The following is a 21,939-nucleotide window of genomic DNA, read 5'->3' on the forward strand; positions in this document are numbered from 1 at the left end:
GCAGACACAAGGACACAAATAGATTGAAAGTGAAAGATTGGAAAAAATATTTCACATAAACAGTAACCAGAAAAGAGATGGGTAAGTTATACTTGGACAAAATAGACTTTAAATGCAAAGCTGTTGAGACAAAGAAGGACATTATATATTAATAAAAGAATAAATCCAACAAGAAAAATAATGATCATAAATATTTATGCACCTAATCAAGGTGCCCCAAAATACAACACAAAGCAAACACTGGCAAATATGAAGAAAGAAAAATAGACATTCTACAATAATAGTTGGAGATTTCAATTCATTACTCTTACCAATAGATAGAACATCTAGACAGAGGATCAATAAGGAAATAGAGGAGTTGAATAATAAGATAAATGCACTAGACCTAACAGATATATGCAGAATATTGCCCACTAAACAGTAGGTTATACATTCTTCTAAAGTGCTCATGAATCATCTCAGGATAGACCACGCATTGGATAACAAAACAGGTCTTAATAGAATTAAAAAAAATTAAAACTATGCAAACACTTTCTCTGTTCATAATGGAATGAAACTGGAAATCAATAACAGGTGGACAACTGGAAAAATTCACAAATATATGAAGATTAAACAACTACTGTTAAAAAATAAGTGGGTCAAAGAAGAAATTGCAAGAGAATTCAGTAGATCTCTTAGGACTAATGAAAATGAGAACACAGCATATCAAAACTTATAGGGGTGGCGGTGGGGCCGTGGGAGTCGTGCTGCTGGTCGCGTGTAGCTAACCAGGCCCGAGGGTGGCGCTGGGACGCTCGCCTGGTGAATGTCCAGTGGACGTTGTGGGCCTGCTCGTCGGACAGTCGCAGAACAGAGAATAGGGCAGTGACTGCACAGTTCGAAGAAAAGGAAAAAGGATCTGAGGACTGTTGAAACTTCTTTTCAAGAATGTCCCTGTACCTCTAACGTCACCCCAACAGCTACTAGGGGAGTAGAAACGATACAGAACAGCTCCCAGAGCAACGACAGAGATAAAAAAGACAGCGTACCCCATCCTGGAACGGCTGACTGGCTGGGAGAACCCACTCTGGTGAGATCGCCGAGGGGCGCGGGCTTCCCCGGGCGGGGCGGCAAGTGGCCGGAGTCCCTCCCCTCCTCCTTCCCGGGCCAGCTGGCAGAATTGGGCAGGTGGTCCCCTCAAGCCACGGCGGCTGGCGCCCCCACCACGCGCGGCCCCCTGGACCAACTGAGAGAATTGGATCGGAAATCCCCAGGCCTCGGAGAACGGTGACCGGGGGGGGGTCCCATCCAAACACGTGACTCCCCGGTCTGGCTGGGAACGGTGCACTCTCCCGGGCTTTGGCGGCTGGCGTCCTCCCGCCACGCTTGGTGCCCCAGGCCGACTAGGAAATTCGGACGGGTGCTCTCCCGGGCTGCAGCGGCCAGCGACCCTCCCCGCGTTCAGACCCCCGGGCCGGTTGGCACTCTTCCAAGCCACTTCAGCTGGCGAAGCTCCCCCATGGCGAGAGTTTTCCAAAGTTAAAGGACCCACAGCACCTTTTACTGGTGGGACCCGCAGACAAACGTGTGCCACGAGCGCCACCTACTGGGCAGGATAAGAAAAACAGAACCCAGAGATTTCACAGAAAAATCTTTCAACCTGTTGGGTCCAACACCCAGGGAAATCTGACTAAATGCCCAGACGCACGCAGAAGATAACGGATCACGCTCAGAAAAATGAAGATATGGCCCAGTCAAAGGAACAAACCAATAGTTCAAATGAGATACAGGAGCTGAGACAACTAATGCTGAATATACGAACAGAAATGGAAAACCTCTTCAAAAACGAAATCGATAAATTGAGGGAGGACATGAAGAAGACATGGGCTGAACGAAAAGAAGAAATAGAAAAACTGAAAATACAAATCACAGAACTTATGGAAGTGAAGGATAAAGTAGAAAAGATGGAAAAAACAATGGATACGTACAATGATAGATTTAAAGAGACAGAAGATAGAATTAGTGATTTGGAGTATGGAACATCTGAATTCCAAAAAGAAACAGAAACTATCGGGAAAAGAATGGAAAAATTTGAACAGGGTATCAGTGGAACTCAAGGACAATATGAACCACACAAATATACGTGTTGTGGGTGTCCCAGAAGGAGAAGAGAAGGGAAAAGGAGGAGAAAAACTAATGGAAGAAATTAACACTGAAAATTTCCCAACTCTTATGAAAGACCTAAAATTACAGATCCAAGAAGTGCAGTGCACCCCAAAGAGATTAGACCCAAATAGGCGTTCTCCAAGACACTTACTAGTTAGAATGTCAGAGGTCAAAGAGAAAGAGAGGATCTTGAAAGCAGCAAGAGAAAAACAATCCATCACATACAAGGGAAACCCAATAAGACTATGTGTAGGTTTCTCAGCAGAAACCATGGAAGCTAGAAGACAGTGGGATGATATATTTAAATTACTAAAAGAGAAAAACTGCCAACCAAGACTCCTATATCCAGCAAAATTGTCCTTCAAAAATGAGGGAGAAATTAAAACATTCTCAGACAAAAAGTCACTGAGAGAATTTGTGACCAAGAGACCAGCTCTGCAAGAAATACTAAAGGGAGCACTAGAGTCAGAACCAAAAAGACAGAAGAGAGAGGTATGGAGAAGAGTGTAGAAAGAAGGAAAGTCAGATATGATATATATAATACAAAAGCCAAAATGTTAGAGGAAAATATTATCCAAACAGTAATAACACTAAATGTTAATGGACTGAATTCCCCAATCAAAAGACATAGACTGGTAGAATGGATTAAAAAACAGGATCCTTCTATATGCTGTCTACAGGAAACACATCTTAGACCCAAAGATAAACATAGGTTGAAAGTGAAAGGTTGGGAAAAGATATTTCATGCAAATAACAACCAGAAAAGAGCAGGAGTGGCTATACTAATATCCAACAAATTAGATTTCAAATGTAAAACAGTTAAAAGAGACAAAGAAGGACACTATATACTATTAAAAGGAACAATTAAACAAGAAGACATAACAATCATAAATATTTACGCACCGAACCAGAATGCCATAAAATATGTGAGGAATACACTGCAAACACTGAAAAGGGAAATAGGCACATATACCATAATAGTTGGAGACTTCAATTCACCACTCTCATCAATGGACAGAACATCTAGACAGAGAATCAATAAAGAAATAGAGAATCTGAATATTACTATAAATGAGCTAGACTTAACAGACATTTATAGGACATTACATCCCACAACAACAGGATACACCTTTTTCTCAAGTGCTCATGGATCATTCTCAAAGATAGACCATATGCTGGGTCACAAAGCAAGTCTTAACAAATTTAAAAAGATTGAAATCATACACAACACTTTCTCGGATCATAAAGGAATGAAGTTGGAAATCAATAATACGCGGAGTGCCAGAAAATTCACAAATACCTGGAGACTCAACAACACACTCTTAAACAACGAGTGGGTCAAAGAAGAAATTGCAAGAGAAATTAGTAAATACCTCGATGCGAATGAAAATGAAAACACAACATATCAAAACTTATGGGACACAGCAAAGGCAGTGCTAAGAGGGAAATTTATTGCCCTAAATGCCTATATCAGAAAAGAAGAAAAGGCAAAAATGCAGGAATTAACTGTCCACTTGGAAGAACTGGAGAAAGAACAGCAAACAAATCGCAAAGCAAGCAAAAGGAAAGAAATAACAAAGATTAGAGCAGAAATAAATGAAATTGAAAGCAATAGAGAAAATCAATAAGACCAGAAGTTGGTTCTATGAGAAAATCAATAAGATTGATGGGCCCTTAGGAAGATTGACAAAAAGAAGAAGAGAGAGGATGCAAATAAATAAGATCAGAAATGAAAGAGGAGACATAACCACTGACCTCACAGAAATAAAGGAGGTAATAACAGGATACTATGAACAACTTTACGCTAATAAATACAACAATTTAGAGGAAATGGACGGGTTCCTGGAAAGACATGAACAACCAACTTTGACTCAAGAAGACATAGATGACCTCAACAAACCAATCACAAGTAAAGAAATTGAATTAGTCATTCAAAACCTTCCTTCAAAAAAAGTCCACGACCAGACGGCTTCACATGTGAATTCTATCAAACATTCCAGAAAGAATTAGTACCAACTCTCCTCAAACTCTTCAAAAAAATCGAAGTGGAGGGAAAACTACCTAATTCATTCTATGAAGCCAACATCACCCTCATACCAAAACCAGGCAAAGATATTACAAAAAAAGAAAACTACAGACCAATCTCTCTAATGAATATAGATGCAAAAATCCTCAATAAAATTCTAGCAAATCATATCCAACAGCACATTAAAAGAATTATACATCATGACCAAGTAGGATTCATCCCAGGTATGCAAGGATAGTTCAACATAAGAAAATCAATTAATGTAATACACCATATCAACAAATCAAAGCAGAAAAATCACATGATCATCTCAATTGATGCAGAGAAGGCATTCGACAAGATTCAACATCCTTTCCTGTTGAAAACACTTCAAAAGATAGAAATACAAGGGAACTTCCTTAAAATGATAGAGGGAATATATGAAAAACCCACAGCTAATATCATCCTCAATGGGGAAAAATTGAAAACTTTCCCCCTAAGATCAGGAACAAGACAAGGATGTCCACTATCACCACTATTATTCAACATTGTGTTGGAGGTTCTAGCCAGAGCAATTAGACAAGAAAAAGAAATACAAGGCATCAGAATTGGAAAGGAAGAAGTAAAACTATCACTGTTTGCAGACGATATGATACTATACGTCGAAAACCTGGAAAAATCCACAACAAAACTACTAAAGCTAATAAATGAGTACAGCAAAGTAGCAGGTTACAAGATCAACATTCAAAAATCTGTAGCATTTCTATACACTAGTAATGAACAAGCTGAGGGGGAAATCAGGACACGAATCTCATTTACAATTGCAACTAAAAGAATAAAATACCTAGGAATAAATTTAACTAAAGAGACGAAAAACCTATACAAAGAAAACTACAAAAAACTGCTAAAAGAAATCACAGAAGACCTAAATAGATGGAAGGGCATGCCGTGTTCATGGATTGGAAGACTAAATATAGTTAAGACGTCAATCCTACCTAAATTGATTTACAGATTCAATGCAATACCAATCAAAATCCCAACAACTTATTTTTCAGAAATAGAAAAACCAATAAGCAAATTTATCTGGAAGGGCAGGGTGCACCGAATTGCTAAAAACATCTTGAGGAAAAAAAACGAAGCTGGAGGTCTCGTGCTGCCTGACTTTAAGGCATATTATGAAGCCACAGTGGTCAAAACAGCATGGCATTGGCATAAAGATAGATATATCGACCAATGGAATCGAATAGAGTGCTCAGATATAGACCCTCTCATCTATGGACATTTGATCTTTGATAAGGCAGTCAAGCCAACTCACCTGGGACAGAACAGTCTCTTCAATAAATGGTGCCTAGAGAACTGGATATCCATATGCAAAAGAATGAAAGAAGACCCATCTCTCACACCCTATACAAAAGTTAACTCAAAATGGATCAAAGATCTAAACATTAGGTCTAAGACCATAAAACAGAGGAAAATGTAGGGAGATATCTTATGAAACTTACAATTGGAGGCAGTTTTATGGACCTTAAACCTAAAGCAAGAGCACTGAAGAAGGAAATAAATAAATGGGAACTCCTCAAAATTAAACACTTTTGTGCATCAAAGAACTTCATCAAGAAAGTAGAAAGACAGCCTACACAATGGGAGACAATATTTGGAAACGACATATCAGATAAAGGTCTAGTATCCAGAATTTATAAAGAGATTGTTCAACTCAACAACAAAAAGACAGCCAACCCAATTACAAAATGGGAAAAAGACTTGAACAGACACCTCTCAGAAGAGGAAATACGGATGGCCAAGAGGCACATGAAGAGATGCTCAATGTCCCTGGCCATTAGAGAAATGCAAATCAAAACCACAATGAGATATCATCTCACACCCACTAGAATGGCCATTATTAACAAAACTGAAAATGACAAGTGCTGGAGAAGATGTGGAGAAAGAGGCACACTTATCCACTGTTGCTGGAATGTCAAATGGTACAAGCACTGTGGAAGGCAGTTTGGCAGTTCCTGAAAAAGCTGAATATAGAATTGCCATAGGACCCAGCAATACCATTGCTGGGTATCTACTCAAAGGACTTAAGGGCAAAGACACAAATGGACATTTGCACACCAATGTTTATAGCAGCATTATATACAATTGCAAAAAGATGGAAACAGCCAAAATGTCCATCAACAGAAGAGTGGCTAAACAAACTGTGTTATATACATATGATGGAATATTATGCAGCTTTAAGACAGGATAAACTTATGAAGCACGTAATAACATGGATGGACCTAGAGAACATTATGCTGAGTGAGTCTATCCAAAAACTAAAGGACAAATACTGTATGGTCCCTCTGATGTGAACCGACATTCGAGAATAAACTTGGAATATGTCATTGGTAACAGAGTCCAGCAGGAGTTAGAAATAGGGTAAGATAATGAGTAATTGGAGCTGAAGGGATACAGACTGTGCAGCAGGACTAGATACAAAAACTCAAAAATGGACAGCACAATAATACCTAATTATAAAGTAATCATGTTAAAACACTGAATGAAGGTGCATCTGAACTATAGGTTTTTTTTGTTTTTTACTATTATTATTACTTTTTTTTCTCTATATTAACATTCTATATCTTTTTCTGTTGTGTTGCTAGTTCTTCTAAACCGATGCAAATGTACTAAGAAACAATGATCATGCATCTATGTGATGATGTTAAGAATTACTGATTGCATATGTAGAATGGTATGATTTCTAAATGTTGGGTTAATTTCTTTTTTTCCATTAATTTATAAAAAAAAAAAAAAAAAAAGAATATCCCTGTAACACCTATGCCTCTGACTTTGTTGTTGATCCCAGATTATATTCCCTGCATTGGGGGAATCTTTCCTGTCAGCTTCACAGTAAAGAATGGTTTTGCAAGAGTAAGTCATGACCAAGACAGACTGTCAATAAAGAGCCCACTGTGTTAACTGTGTTTTGAGAAAAAATATAAGCAAAATGTCCATCTTAGGACACAAGATGTCTTTGAATTATCTGGACTGGAAGCCTATTGAGAAAACTTGGAAAATTCCAATTTTGTGATCCATTCAAGTTATAGTTGTCAAAGGCTAACTTATTTGGTGTAAGATAGAGTTTTCCATTTCCAAATAGGATGAACAAATTCAAAAAGAAATAGATATCAAATATGCTGTATCTTAAAATGTATTTCAAAGAGCATCTGAAATTTTGTTTATACTTGTATCTTGGTCATTTATAAAGCTATGAACTATAATTCAAGAGAATCCATTGTCATGGCCATCAAAGAAACTAAGACCAACTAAAAATTAAGATGCACTTAATAATGTTTCAAATGTAAACACTAAAATGTATGTGAAAGTACAAAGAAAACAAACTTATTTCTAGCACCCTTACATATTAGGGAAAATTTTTGTTTTGCTCCCTCTGTTTTTCATTTAACTTAACAGGCAAAAGATTAGTTGAACTTCATATTATAAGAAATGTTATGGAAATCGTCGATAAAAGGAAAGCTGTATATCTTGAACTAAAGAAAAGACTTTATGAACAATTTTGCCATCAACATTTAAATGTTTTAAACCTGCCCAGAAATCCACTTGAGTATTTGATGTTTCCCTCAGTCTCCTCCTCTAATTAAGCTTGTTATTCGTTATGCACCAGCATTCGAGGTAATAAAATTTCTTGTTCTGTCAAAAAAAAAAAAAAAAAAAACTTATAGTATGCAGCAAAGGCAGAGCTGGGGAGAAATTTATACCCCTAAATGCCTATGAAGAGCTAAAATTGAAGAACTAATGGCATGCTTGAAGGAACTAGAAAAAGAGCAGCCAACTAATCCCAAAACAAGCAGAAGTTAAAATAAAAATAGAGCAGAAATAGATGATATGAGAATAAAATATCAACAGGGAGACTCAACAAAACCAAAAGAATGTTCTTTGAGATGATAAGATTGAGAAACTCTTAGGTAGACTGGCAAATAAAAAAACAATCACACCTACTAAAATGGCCACTATTAAACAGAAAACTACAATTTTTGGAGAGGATGTAGAGAAATAGAAGCATTTGTTCACTGCTGATGGGAGTGTAGAATGGTGCTGTCACTGTGAAAGAAAATTTGGTGATTCCTCCAGAAGTTAGTATGGAATTGCCATATAACCTGGCAATCCTGCTACTAAGTATATACTCATAAGAACTGAAAGCAGGGATGCAAGCAGTTGTTTGCACACCAGTGTTCATAGCAGCGTCATAGCCAAAAGTTGGAAAAAAAACTCGTGTTCATCAATCAACGAATGGATAAACAAAATGTGATTGTGCATTTGACGAATATTATTCAGCTGTAAAAAGGATTGAAGTCATACTATATGTGATAACATGGATGAACCTTGAGGACACTATGTTAGGTGATATAAGCCAGACACAAAGGAATAGTAATGTATCATCTCACTAATATGAACTAATCATAATGAGCAAATTCATGGAGTTGCAACCTAAAGTATAGGTTACCAGGAGATAAATGAGGGTAGAGAATGGGAGCTGGTGCTTAAGTTTATACAGAATTTTTAATAAGATTGTTTGGAAATTTGAAAATGGATAGAGGTGATGGTGGAGCATTATTGTAAGTGTAATTAGCACTCAATCATTGGTGCGATTATATAAATGTTACTGGAATAGAATTTTGAAAATAACATTTAAAAATACAAGTGTAGCAGCCCATGGTGACCCAGCAGGCAGAGTTCTCACCTGCCATGCCAGAGACCCTGATTTAATTCCCTGTGCCTGCCCATGTAAAAAAAAAAAAAAAAAAAAAAAAAATACAGCAGTGAACAGAATATGTGTTCTGTGCATAAAAAGTAAAGCTTAACATAAACTATAGAATATAGTTAATAGTAAAATTATAAAAATATTCTTTCATCATTTGTAATATAGATACCATATTAATGCAAAATATTAAAAATGATGGCTGGTTTATGGGAACTCTATTTTGTGCATGATCTTTCAGTAAATCTACAATTTCTTTCATAAAAAAACACTCCAAAGAATATTCTAAAACTGGAAAAAGAATATCTGTAATTACACAATAAATGGATTGATTTAACAGTAGATTAAATATGTATCTAAAGAATGAGTAAGTGAACTGATAGACTTGAAGCATAGGGAGACAAAGGATGGATAATATTGAAGAGATCATAAGACGCATGAGATCCAGTGAACTCATGTATGTTGTGTTTGGAATTCCAGAATGAAAGGAGAAAAGGAATCGGGAAGAACTATATTTGGAGAATTTCATGCTGGGAATATTTCAAAGTGGATGAAAATAAAAAAGATATCAAGCCACAGACTGCTGTAGTTCCATGAACTCTGAAAATGATAAATATACAGAAAACATACTTAGGAACATATAGCACAACTGTTGAAAACCAAAGTCAAAAGGAAATGTTAAAAGCTGTCAGAGAGACAGTTGCTTAGAAAGTTAAGCATATCGTTTAAATATAAACATACAACCTGCCAGGTCTACTCTTTGTTCCTAAAAGAATTGACAACAGGAAGTCAAACAGATACTTGTATACCAAAGTTCATAGCAGCATTATTTGCAATAGCCCAAACATAGAAACAATAAGAGACTATTGACAGATAAATCAGTAAACAAAATATGGCATGTATATACAATGGAATTTTATTCATCCAAAAGAGGTATGAACTTCTGATACATGTTACAATATGGATGCACTTTGAAAACATTATGCGAAATGAATGAAGCTAGATACAAAAGGTCATCATGTATGTTTCCATTTATATGAAATTTCAAAATAAATAAAATAAATTCATAGAAAGAGAAAGTATATTAGGGGTTACCAAGGATCAGGGAGAGGAAAGAAGGGAATAGGGGATTAATGCTTAATGTTTATAGAGTTTCTAGTTGGAGTAATTAAACAATTTTGGTAATATATGTTAGACTATTGCCACTGAATCATACACTTAAAAATGGTTAAAATGACAAATTTTATATTAGATATGTAAACCAATAAAGAATAAAAAAGGTAACTAGTAGCTAGAGGGAGGGCCATGAAATATTAATGATGCCAATATAAAAGAAGACATAAAGGAGAGAAAAAGGAACATGGAAAAGGCAAGACAAATAAAAAGCAAATGTGATGGTAGATTAAACCAAAACATATTGGTAATCGCATTATGTATACATGAACTAAATACTTGAAATAAAAACAATGAACATCAATACTGAATTTAAAATATTAACTATATTCTGCTTATAAGAGATATTCCTTATACTTAAGGATGTGAATAGACTTAAAAGCAAAGAAAAAGATATGCAATACATTTACTAACAAGACACAAAGTAGATTTAAGTTGAAAAACATTACTAGAGCTAAAGCAAGATATTTATAATTATGTAAGGCTCAATTCATCTGGAAAATATAACACTTATAAAGATGGTTGTACCTAATAATATAGTCACTCTCTCATTTGCATGTGTGCTCTGTGTGTGTGTGTGTGTGTATTTGCATATAGAAAATTCTAAGGAGTCTATGAAAAAACTATTAGAATCAGTGAGTTCAAAAATATTGTAGAATACAGAATCGATATTAGAAAATCAATTGCATTTCTGTACACTACCAATCCAATGAACAATCCAAAATGAAATTAAGAAAATATCTCTATGTTATTATACAAAAAAATAAAATACTTTGGAATAAACTTAAAGTAATCTAATACTTGTACACTAGAAACAAAAACATTCTTTAAAGAAATTAGAGAGGACATAAATAAAATCAAAGACATCTTAATGTTTGTAGATTGGAAGATAGATGGTGGTATTCCCCAAATTGATCTACAGATACAGTGCAATCCCTATGAAAATCCTAGCTGGCTTTTTAATTTAATTTTATTTTTTAGCAGAAATTTACACAGTGATCCTAAAATTCATCTGAAGTTGCCAGGAACCCAAAATGGCCACAGCGACCTTGAAAAAGAAAAAGCTGTAGGACTTATACTTCCTAGATTCAAAACTTTAATCAAGACAGCATGATACTGGCATAGTGATAGACATATAGATTAATGGAATAGAATAGAATCCAGAAATAAACTCATGTATTTATATTCTGTTGATTTCAATAAGGGTGCCAAGACTATGCAATGGTGAAAGAATAGTTGTTTCAACAGATGATGCTGAGACAACTGGATAACCATTGGAAAAAGAATGAAGTTATATCCCTACATCAATCTTTACAAAAATTAACTCAAAATGGATCAAATGTAAGAGTTAAATGTAACAGTTCAAACTATAAATCTCTTAGAAGAAAACATAGGGGTAATTCTTCATGACCTTGGATTTGGCATTGGATTCTTAGATATGATACCAAAAGCAAAAACATCACAAGAAAATGGACTTCATCAAAATTAAAAACACTTTGTTTCAAGAACACCATCAAGAAAGTGAAAAGATAACACACAGAATGGGAGAAAATGTTCAAAAGTCACATATTTAAGGGTCAAGTACCCCAAATATATTAAGAACTCTTATAGCTCAGCAATAAAAAGATGAACAAACGGAAGGGAAGAGAGAATAGAAAAGGAGATTAAAAATGGGAGAAGGGAAATTACAAATATTGAATATTTATTGTTTACTAGGCACCATGCTAAGTTTAATATTTTTTCTGTCTTCCTAATTATATGAGGTAGTCATTATTATCCCATTTTATGAATAAAGAAATGGAGGGTGAGAGAGATTAAGCCATATAGCTAGTAAGTAGTGAAGTTAAAAGTGTTTATGACTCCAAAAGCTCATTTCTCACATGATATCATGCTGTTTTAAATTAGACCTGAAGTTCAGAATGGGAAATTTAAATACATTTTATGTATATTGCAAAACAGTCTCTGATATGAAGAGGAAAGCATTGTATTAACAAAATTCTTGTGTTAAGTTTGGGAAATTATTAGAGAATATCTCTCTTCTAACTAGACTAAAATCAGTTTTTGTGGGGTTAAGGATTTATAAATGAATGATGACAAAATAGTTATAATTGCATACCACATTAACAATTTTAATTAATATTTTGAGATTAACTTTTCTGTTTTTTTTCCTAACAGACATTGAAATACTTCATGAAACATTTATTAATATCGACTCAAAGGACCATAGGTTACAGAAAGTTAAAGTGATTCTCTTGCTACCACGTTGCTCAGGACTGGGTGTTAGTAATCCAGTAGAATTTATTTTAAATGAACATGAAGGTACTATTAAAATTTTTAATTTCTGAACTATTGAAATTTGTTGATAATAATTTTAAAATTAAAATGTTTTAATCCCATTAAAATATAATATCAAAATATTTGATCAAAGAATATCAGCTACCATGTAGCTAATACATCTACATCTGTTTCCTTACTTAATCCTTATACCAGTCTTGTGATATGTTGGCAAGGGTAAGATTCAGAATATTTAATTGAAATGATGTAGGTAAACTAATCAGAACAGATCCTGACTGGTATACTATTCTGGAAGATAACAGAGCTCTAGAGACAGGAATTAATACTTATCAGCATTCGTTAGAAAAACTGAAGCACAGAAAGGTTAGTTCATAAAATCACACAAATAGTTAGTGGTAGAGCTATGTTTGAATTTAGATCTGCCTGACTCCAAAACTGTGGTCTAAATACTATCCCAATTTGATAATTATAATTAGACTATTTCATACCTTCAGTGTACATGTTTTATGTTATGAATACTTCAGTCTAAATATTAATGCTAATAATATTTTAGTGGATTTCTTAAGAAATAAAAAACAATTATTGAACACTTATATGCAATATATTGAGCACTTTATTTGGATACTCAAATGAAGTAGGTACTCTTATTATCTCCATTTTATAAATAAAGAATTAGACTCAGAGATTCAATGCTTTGGCAAAACCTGGAATAAGAGGACTTTTGAAGAAATTAGTCTCAGGAGCTAATAGTCACAGGAAATAAGGGGCCACTGACCTAATGACTATTATAGAAGTATTAATCATAAACTAAGTGGAGAGGAATCCAAATGATTATTTTATTGGTCTTAGATACTAGGTACAAGGAAGCAATATATAATTAGTTTGACAAACATTATAACATGGAAAATACTAGAATTATCAAGGAGTATGTGGAGTTGGTCATTGTTAACAACTTAGAACTATTCAAAATGGTGTCATAGAGGTGGATGATATGGTTTTAGAGTATAATAATATGTAAACAGTCCTTTAAAAAGTGATGGGTGGGGTGGGCCATGGTGACTCAGCACGCAGAGTTCTCACCTGCCATGATGAAGACCCGGCTTCATTTCCCAGTTCCTGCCCATGCAAAAAAAAGTGATGGATGGGCGGCAAGATGGCAGCATAATGAGGTGTGGAATTTAGTTCATCCTCTAGAGCAGCCAGTAAATAACCAGGAACTATAGGGAACAACTTCTGGTGGGACATCAGTGACCGGGTTTACAGCATACACTGGTCTGGAAGGGGTGGAACAGCTGAAATCCCACAAGCCACAGAGGCTGATGTCCCTTCCCCATGGGCTTGGCAGGATGGTTCTCCAAGTGGAAAGGAAACAGGTTCTACTCGTAGCAAAGGTTTAGCTTAACCAAGGGCCAATTACAGAATTAATTAACAAATTCTGACTACTGAAAACAAACCTGAGCATAGATAAACCTGGAATAAGCACTAAAGGAACCAAGAGATTTGCCCTGGCAGAGAGAGGCCAGGGCTGATGGGAAAAGAAAACAAAAACCAAACTGAAAGACTTTTGGGTTGGACAGCACAAAATACTGGAAAAGGGTTGGACACCAAGAAAAGGGGACACACAGACCTGAAGATACATAGAGTCATGTACCAACCCAAGCTCTTGATTTGTGGACCTGGAGAGCAGGAGTCTGAATCTGAAAAAGCTTTTTTTTAAAAAACTTCTTAACAGCTCTTTAGGTAGAACTGCATGCAGTCTCAGGCTTCAGCACTGCCCCAGGCAAGGGCAGAACTAAGGCATGTCTGAGATAAAAAGTAACTAGTCAGGTGAAAGTGGTTAATTCCCTAAAGGGCATATCTTTCCTCCAAGAAAAGGGGGTCAAGACCCAGCTCTAGGGGTATCCCTCCTTCAGGGAATTCAGGTCCCAGGGGCTGGAAAGCAAAAGCAATCAAAGTCATCCTGCTACTTCACCTGTGTCTCAACCACACCCCTTAAAGGGAGAGCCTCCTGAAATTAAAGGCACCGCATCACTTCATACTGGTGTGAAGCTATGGACAGACAGACACCACATCCTGGGCAGGATAGGGAAAGCAGAGTTTAGTGGCTTCATAGGAAAATGTGACAACCTGCTGCATCTCACCCTCAGGGGAAACTGATGCTGGTTACTCTCTCCTCCTGAAATGTGGGCCTGTTTGGTCTGGGAAAATCTGACTGAAATGGATAATATCTGAGAAGAGCCTCCTCCTTCAAAACAGAAAAAGCTCCAAATAGGCAGGGAAAGAAAGAAAAAACAAGAACTGAAAAATTCTGGTCAGTTAAACAGAACCTATGTCAGAGGGCTAGAAGAATAAGTTGAGCTGAATGTCAAAGATCAGATAGAGAACAAAGCCATCCAGCAGGCAAACCCTAGGTAAAAGAGTGAAAACAATCTCCAGAATAAATTAATGAAGGAAATCAATTGTCTAGATGCCAGCAGAAAATAGTGAGTCATATTAGGAAAACTGAGGAAATGACCCAGTCAAAGGAACAAATCAATGCTTCAAATGAGATTCAGAAGTTGAAATAACTAATTCAGGATATTTAATCAGATATGTGAAATCTCATCAACAATCAAATCAATGAGTTGAGGGAGGATATAAAGAAGACATTAAGTGAGCATGAAGAACTCAAAAGTTTGAAAAAACAAATTTCAGAATGTGTGGGAATGAAAGGCACAATAGAAGAGATAAAAAAAAACAATGGAAACCTACAACAATAAACTTGGAGGCAGAACAAATGATTAGTGAACTAGAGGACTCAACATCTAAAATCCAACATGCGAAAGAAAATATATGGAGACAAATGGAAAAATATGAGCAGGATCTCAGGGAATTGAATGACAACATGAAGCGCACAATGTTGTGGGTGTTCCAGAAGGAGAAGAGAAGGGAAAAAGTGCAGAAAGACTAATGGAGGAAATAATCACTAAAAAATTTCCCATCTCTCATGAAAGATATAAAATTACAGATCCAAGAAGTGCAGTGAACCCCAAACAGAATACGTCAAAATAGACATACTCCAAGATACTTACTAATCAGATTGTCAAATGTCAAAGAGAGAATTTTGAAAGGAGCTACAGGAAAGCAATCCATTACAAACAAGAGTGGTTCAATAAAGCTGTTGATTTCTCAACAGAAAACATGGAGGCAAGAAGGTAGTGGTATGGTATGTTTAAGATTCTGAAAAAACTGCTGATCACAAATTCTATGCCCAGCAAAACTGTCCTTCAGAAATGAGGAAAAGATAAAATATTTTCAGATAGTTACTGAAAGAATTTGTGACTAAGAGAAATACTACTAGAAATTTGTGACAAAGACAAATCTTCAAGAAATACTAAAGGAAGCACTACAGGAAGATAGGAAAAGACAGGAGAGAGAGGTCTGGAGAATAGTATAGAAATGAGACTGTCAGTAAAGGTAAAAAGAGAAAAAAAGTTAGATATGATGTATAAAATCCAATAGAAAAAAATGGTAGAAGAAAGTACTGCTTTTACAGTAACCACTTTAAAGAGTAATGGATTAAACGCTCCAATCAAAAGACATAGGCTGGCAGAATGGATTAAAAAACAGGGTTCATTTATATGCTATCTACAGGAAACTCACTTTAGACCCAAGGACAAAAATAAGTTGAAAGTGAAAGGTTAGGAAAAGATATTTCATTCAAATAGCAAACAGAAAAGAGCAGGGGTGGTTACACTGATATCTGACAAATTAGACTTCAAATGTAAAGTAATTAAGAGACAAAGAACCACACTATGTATTAATAAAAGGAACAATTCAACAAGAAAACATAACAATCATAAGTATATATATACCAAGCCAAAGTGCTCCAAAATGCATGCAGTAAATACTGACAACACTAAAGGGAGAAGTAGACATCTCTACCATAATAGTTGGAGACTTCAATTCCATGCACTCATCAATGACCAGAACATCTAGAGAGAGGATCAATAAGGAAACAGAGATTTTGAATAATATGATAAATGAGCTAGACTTAACAGACATTTACAAAACATTACACCCTACAACAGCAGGATACACCTTTTTCTTAAGTGTTCATGGATCATTCTCAAGGACAGACTATATGCTGGATCACAAAGCAAGTCTCAATAAATTTAAAAAGATTGGAATCATGCAAAATGCTTTCTCAGATCATAATGGAATGAAGTTGGAAATCAATAACAGGCAGAGGGCCAGGAAATTTCACAAATATGTGGAGGCTAAACAACACACTCTTAAACAACCAGTGGGCCAGGGAAGAAATTACAAGAGAAATCAGTAAATATCTCGAGGCAAATGAAAATGAAAACACATCTATCAAAATGTATGGGATGCAGTAAAAGCAGTGCTGAGAGGGAAATTTATTGCCCTAAATGCCTATATTAAAAAAGAAGAGCAAAAATCAAGGAATTAACTGTTCAATTGGAAGCTAAAGAAAGAACAGAAAAGTAAGCCCAGTGCAAGCAAAAGGAAAGAAATAACAAAGATTAGAGCAGAAATAAATGAAATGGAGAAAAACAATCGAAAAAATCAACAAAACCAGAAACTGGTTCATTGAGAAAATCAGTAAAATCAGTGGACCCTTAGCTAGGTTGACCAAAAAAAAAAAAAAAAAAAAGAAAGAAAAATAAAAAGAGAGGATGCAAATAAATCAGAAACAGAGAAGACATAACCACTGACCCCACAGAAATAAAAGAGGTAATGAGGTAATGAGAGGATACCATGAGCAGTAAACTAGACAATTTGATGAAATGGACAACTTCCTAGAAAGGCAACATTGGCTTGAGAAGAAATAGATGACCTAAACAAACCAACCACAAGTAGAGATTGAGTCAGTTATCAAGAAGCTCCAAAAAAGAAAAGTCCAGGGCCAAATGGCTTCAGTGTGAATTCTACCAAGCATTCAAGAAAGAATTAGTACCAATCCTGTTCAAATTCTTTAAAAAATTTGAAGAGGAAAACTACCTGACTCATTCCATGATGTCAACATCACCCTAATACTAAAGTCAGACAAAGATACTATGAGAAAAGAAAATTACAGACCAATCTCTCTAATGAATATAGATGTAAAAATCCTCAAGAAAATACTTGCAAATCAAATCTAGCAGCACATTAAAAGAATTATACACCATGACCATCTAGGATTTATGCCAGTATGCAAGAATGGTTCAACATAAGAAAATCAGTTACTGTAATACACCATATCAACAAATCAAAGCAGAAAAACCACTTGATCATCTTGATTCATGCAGAAAAAGGCATTTGACAAAATTCAATATCTTTTCTTGATGAAAAAACTTCAAAGGATAGGAATAGAAGGGAACTTCCTCAACATGATAAAGGGAATATATGAAAAACCCACAGCTCACATCATCCTCAGTGGGGAAAGACTGAAAGGTTTTCCCCTAAGATCAGGGACAAGACAAGGATGTCCACTGTCACCATTGTTATTCAACATTGTGCTGGGAATTCTGGCCAGAGCAATTAGACAAGATAAAGAAATAAAAGGCATCCAAATTGGAAAGAAAGAAGTAAAACTCTCACTGTTTACGGGTGACATGATACTATATGTCAAAAATCCCAAAAAGTCTACACCAAAACTATTAGAGCTAATAAATGAGTACAGCAAAGTAATAGGGTACAAAAGCAACAACTAAAAATCAGTAGTGTTTCTATACACTAGTGACGAGCAATCTGAGAAGAAAATCAAGGGAAAAAATCCATTTACATTAGCAGCCAAAAGAATAAAATATTTAGGAATAAACTTAACTATGAATACAGGAGACCTATACACAGAAAACTACAAGAAATTGCTAAAAGAGATCATGGAAGACCTAAACAAATGGAAGGGTATATTGTGTTCATGGATTGGAAGACTAAATATAGTTAAAATGTCAATTCTACCCAAATTGATTTATAGATTCAGTGCAACACCCATTAAAATCACAACAACTTATTTTGCAGAAATAGAAAAAAACAATAACCAAATTTATTTGGAAGGGCAGGGTGCCCCAAATAGCTAAAAATATCTTGAGAAAGAAAAATGAAGTAGGAGGTCTCACACTACCTGATTTTAAAGCATATTACAAAGCTACAGTAGTCAAAACAGCATGGTACAGGCATAAAGATAGATATACTGACCAATGGAATTGAACTGAGTGTTCAGAAATAGACCCTCTCATTTATGGACAATTGATGTTTAAAAGGGTGGTCAAGCCAACCCACCCAGAATAGAGCAGCCTTTTCAATAAGTGGTGTTTGGAGAACTGCATATCCATATGCAAAAGAATGAAAGAGGATCCCTATCTCACACCCTATGTAAAAATTAACTCAAAATGGATCAATGACTGTTGATTGTACACTTTGGATGATTACGTGGTGTCATGGTTAGGGACAGGTGTCAACTTGGCCAAGCTGTGGTGCCTGTTCATCTGATTGGGCGAGCGCTGGCCTGTCTGTTGCAATGAGGACATTTTATAGGATTAGGTCATGATCAGGTCAGCTACATCCACAGCTGATTCCATTTGTAATCAGCCAAAGGGGAGTGTCTTCTGCAATTAGTGATGCTAAATGCAATCATGGGAAGCCTTTTAAGGAGGACTCAGAGGAGACAGGTTCCATTCCTGCTTTGGCTGGTGAGCCTCTCCTGTGGAGTTCATCCAGGCCATCCATTGGAGTCATCGGCTTCGCAGCCTGCCCTGTGGATTTTGGACTCTGCGTTCCTACGGTCACGTGAGACACTTTCATAAATTTTATATTTGCAAGTGTTCCCTGTTGATTCTGTTTCTCTAGAGAACCCTAACTAATACACGTGATATGTGAATATATAATATATCAAAAAATGATTGCTGATGCATGAAAAAAATACATTTCGATATTACCAAAGATAATGATCAAAGACCTAAACAGAGCTAAGACCATAAAACTTTAAGAAGAAAATGTAGGGAAATATCTTATAAATTTTGTAATAGGTGGTAGTCTCCTAGACCTTACACACAAAGCAAGAGCATTGAAAAAAGAAATAGATAAATGGAATTATCTCAAAATTAAACAGTTTTGTGCATCAGAGAACTTTGTCAGGAAAGTAAAATGCAGCCTATGCAATAGGTGACAATATCTGGAAACCACATATCTGAAAAGAGATTCTTCAATGCAGCAGCAAAAAGATGAACATCCCAATTTAAAAATGGGCAAAAGATATGAACAGACACTTCTCAGAGAAGAAAATACAAATGGCTAGAAGGCACATGAAAAGATGCTCAACTTCCCTCATTGTTAGGGGGAATGCAAATTAGAACCACAATGAGATATCATCTCACACCTACTAGAAAGGCCATTATCAAAAAAACAGAAAACAACAACTGCTGGAGAGGATGTTGAGGAGGCACACTTATCCATGGTTGGTGGAAATGTTAAATTGTGCAGCCACTCTGGGGGCAGTTTGGTGCTTCCTCAAGAAGCTAGTTTGGAGTTGCCATGTGATCTGATCATCCTATTGCTGGGTGTAATATTTGGGGGAACTGAAGACAGGGAGATACAGACATTTTGCGTGTCAATGTTTGTGGTGGCATCATTTACGGTTACTAGGGGATGAAGACAGCCCAGTTGTCCATCAACGGACAAATGGCTAAACAAGCTGTGGTGTGTACAGATGATGGAATATTATATGGCTGTAGGATAGAATGGAGTTGTGAGGCATTTAGCGATGTGGATGAAACTTGATGTGCTGGTTTGAAAGGATGTATGTACCCTAGAAAATCCATGTTTTGATCCTAATCCCATTCTATAAAGGCAGCTGTTTCTTCTAATCCCTATTCAGTAGTGACCAATGGAATTGAACTGAGTGTTAAGAAATAGACCCTCTCATTTATGGACAATTGATGTTTAAAAGGGTGGTCAAGCCAACCCACCCAGAATAGAGCAGCCTTTTCAATAAGTGGTGTTTGGAGAACTGCTACAATCAGGTAGTATTGTGCTATCCATTTCTGAATCCCTGGATTCAGAAACTTTAACTAGGTTTGAAACTTTAACTAGGTCATCTCCCTGGAGATGTGATTCAAGAGTGATTGTTAAGCTGGGTTAGGTGGAGATGTGTCTCCACCCATTGCAGGTGGGTCTTGATTAGTTTACTGGAACCCTATAAAAGAGGAAACATTTTGGAGAAAGTGGGAGACTCTGAGAGAGCAGAACGACATAGCCACAAGAAGCAGAGAGTCAACCAGCCAGCGACCTTTGGAGATGAAGAAGGAAGATGCCTCCCAGGGACCTTCATGAGATAGGAAGCCAGGAGAGAAAGTTAGCAGATGACGCTGCGTTCGCCATGTAACTTTCCAGGTGAGAAAGAAACCCTGATCATGTTCACCATGTGCCTTCTCAGATGAGAGAGAAATCCTGAACTTCATCGGCCTTCTTGAATCAAGGTATCCTTCCCTGGATGCCTGAGATTGGACATTTTTATAGCATTAAAGCATAGACTTGCTTTAATTGGGACATTTTCATGGCCTTAGAACTGCGAACTTGTAACTTAATAAATTCCCCTTTTTAAAAGCCATTTGTTTCTGGTATATTGCATTCCAGCAACTAGCAAACTAGAACACTTGAGGACATTATACTGAGTGTGGTTAGCCAGGAGCAGGGGGACGGATATTGTATGGCCTCACTAGTATGAACGGGCATTAATGGGTGAACTTTGAGAGTTGGAGTTGAGAGCCTGGGTTGTCAGAAGTGGAAATAGGATGGAGATTGGGTATTTGGTACTGGAGGAGTGCAGATTGTGCACAAGACTGATTGTGGGGATTCAAAAATGGATAGCACAATACTACGTGATTGTGGCACAATAATATGAGTACACTGAATGAAGCTGAGTGTGAGTACAATTGAGGGAGAAAGGCTGGGGGCACCTTTGAACCAGAGGCAGAGATGGAGGATAGAGAATGAGATGGTATAACTTGGGAATGCCTAGATGAACAATGACGGTGATATGCAGATATGAAGACATTTTTGCATGAGGGAGAGCAAATGGGTGTCAACATTGAAAGGTATTGAAAATGGATGATGTACAGGAAGGGGTATGATCTGTGCAGGCTGGGGTCTGTAGTCAACAGTAACACTGTAATATTCTTCCACTGAATGTAACAAAGGCATTATGCCAAAACTGAGTCTCAACAGGCAGGTAGTGTTGGGGAGGGGTATGGATTCTTTGCAGAAGGGGGAAAATATTTGCATATAGATTATAGTGGTGAAGGCATGACTGTTTACTTAGGTTGGATTGTATGATATGCAAATAAAACTGTTTAAAAATGAGCAGAGAGAAACAAGTGCTGGAGAAAATGTGAAGAGTTGTACCTATTCACTGTTGATGGTGAAGCTGAGAGGTGCAGTCCCTTTGGAGGGCAGTGTGTTGGTTCCACAGGAGGCTAGGGGTGGGGTTGAGATATGATCCTATAACCCCTTTGCTCAGTATATAGCTGGAGGAACTGAGTGTGGGGACATGAATGGACATTTGCACACTGGTGTTTAC

The 21,939-nt window shown here is 36.5% G+C and overlaps 1 protein-coding gene across 6 annotated transcripts in view; it reads left to right on the top strand.

Moving 5' to 3' along the window:
• The window catches only part of NSUN7 (NOP2/Sun RNA methyltransferase family member 7), a 149,177-nt gene that overhangs the window by 85,149 nt on the left and 42,089 nt on the right, over positions 1 to 21,939 (top strand). For all 6 annotated transcript variants that reach the window (XM_077136722.1, XM_077136720.1, XM_077136721.1 and 3 more), the window contains one exon: positions 12,261 to 12,404. In XM_077136722.1, coding sequence (XP_076992837.1) covers positions 12,261 to 12,404 — 144 coding nt within the window. The remainder of the gene's footprint in view (positions 1 to 12,260; positions 12,405 to 21,939) is intronic.

This window comes from Tamandua tetradactyla, chromosome 19 (genome assembly GCF_023851605.1).
Source record: "Tamandua tetradactyla isolate mTamTet1 chromosome 19, mTamTet1.pri, whole genome shotgun sequence".
Taxonomy (NCBI): domain Eukaryota; kingdom Metazoa; phylum Chordata; class Mammalia; order Pilosa; family Myrmecophagidae; genus Tamandua; species Tamandua tetradactyla.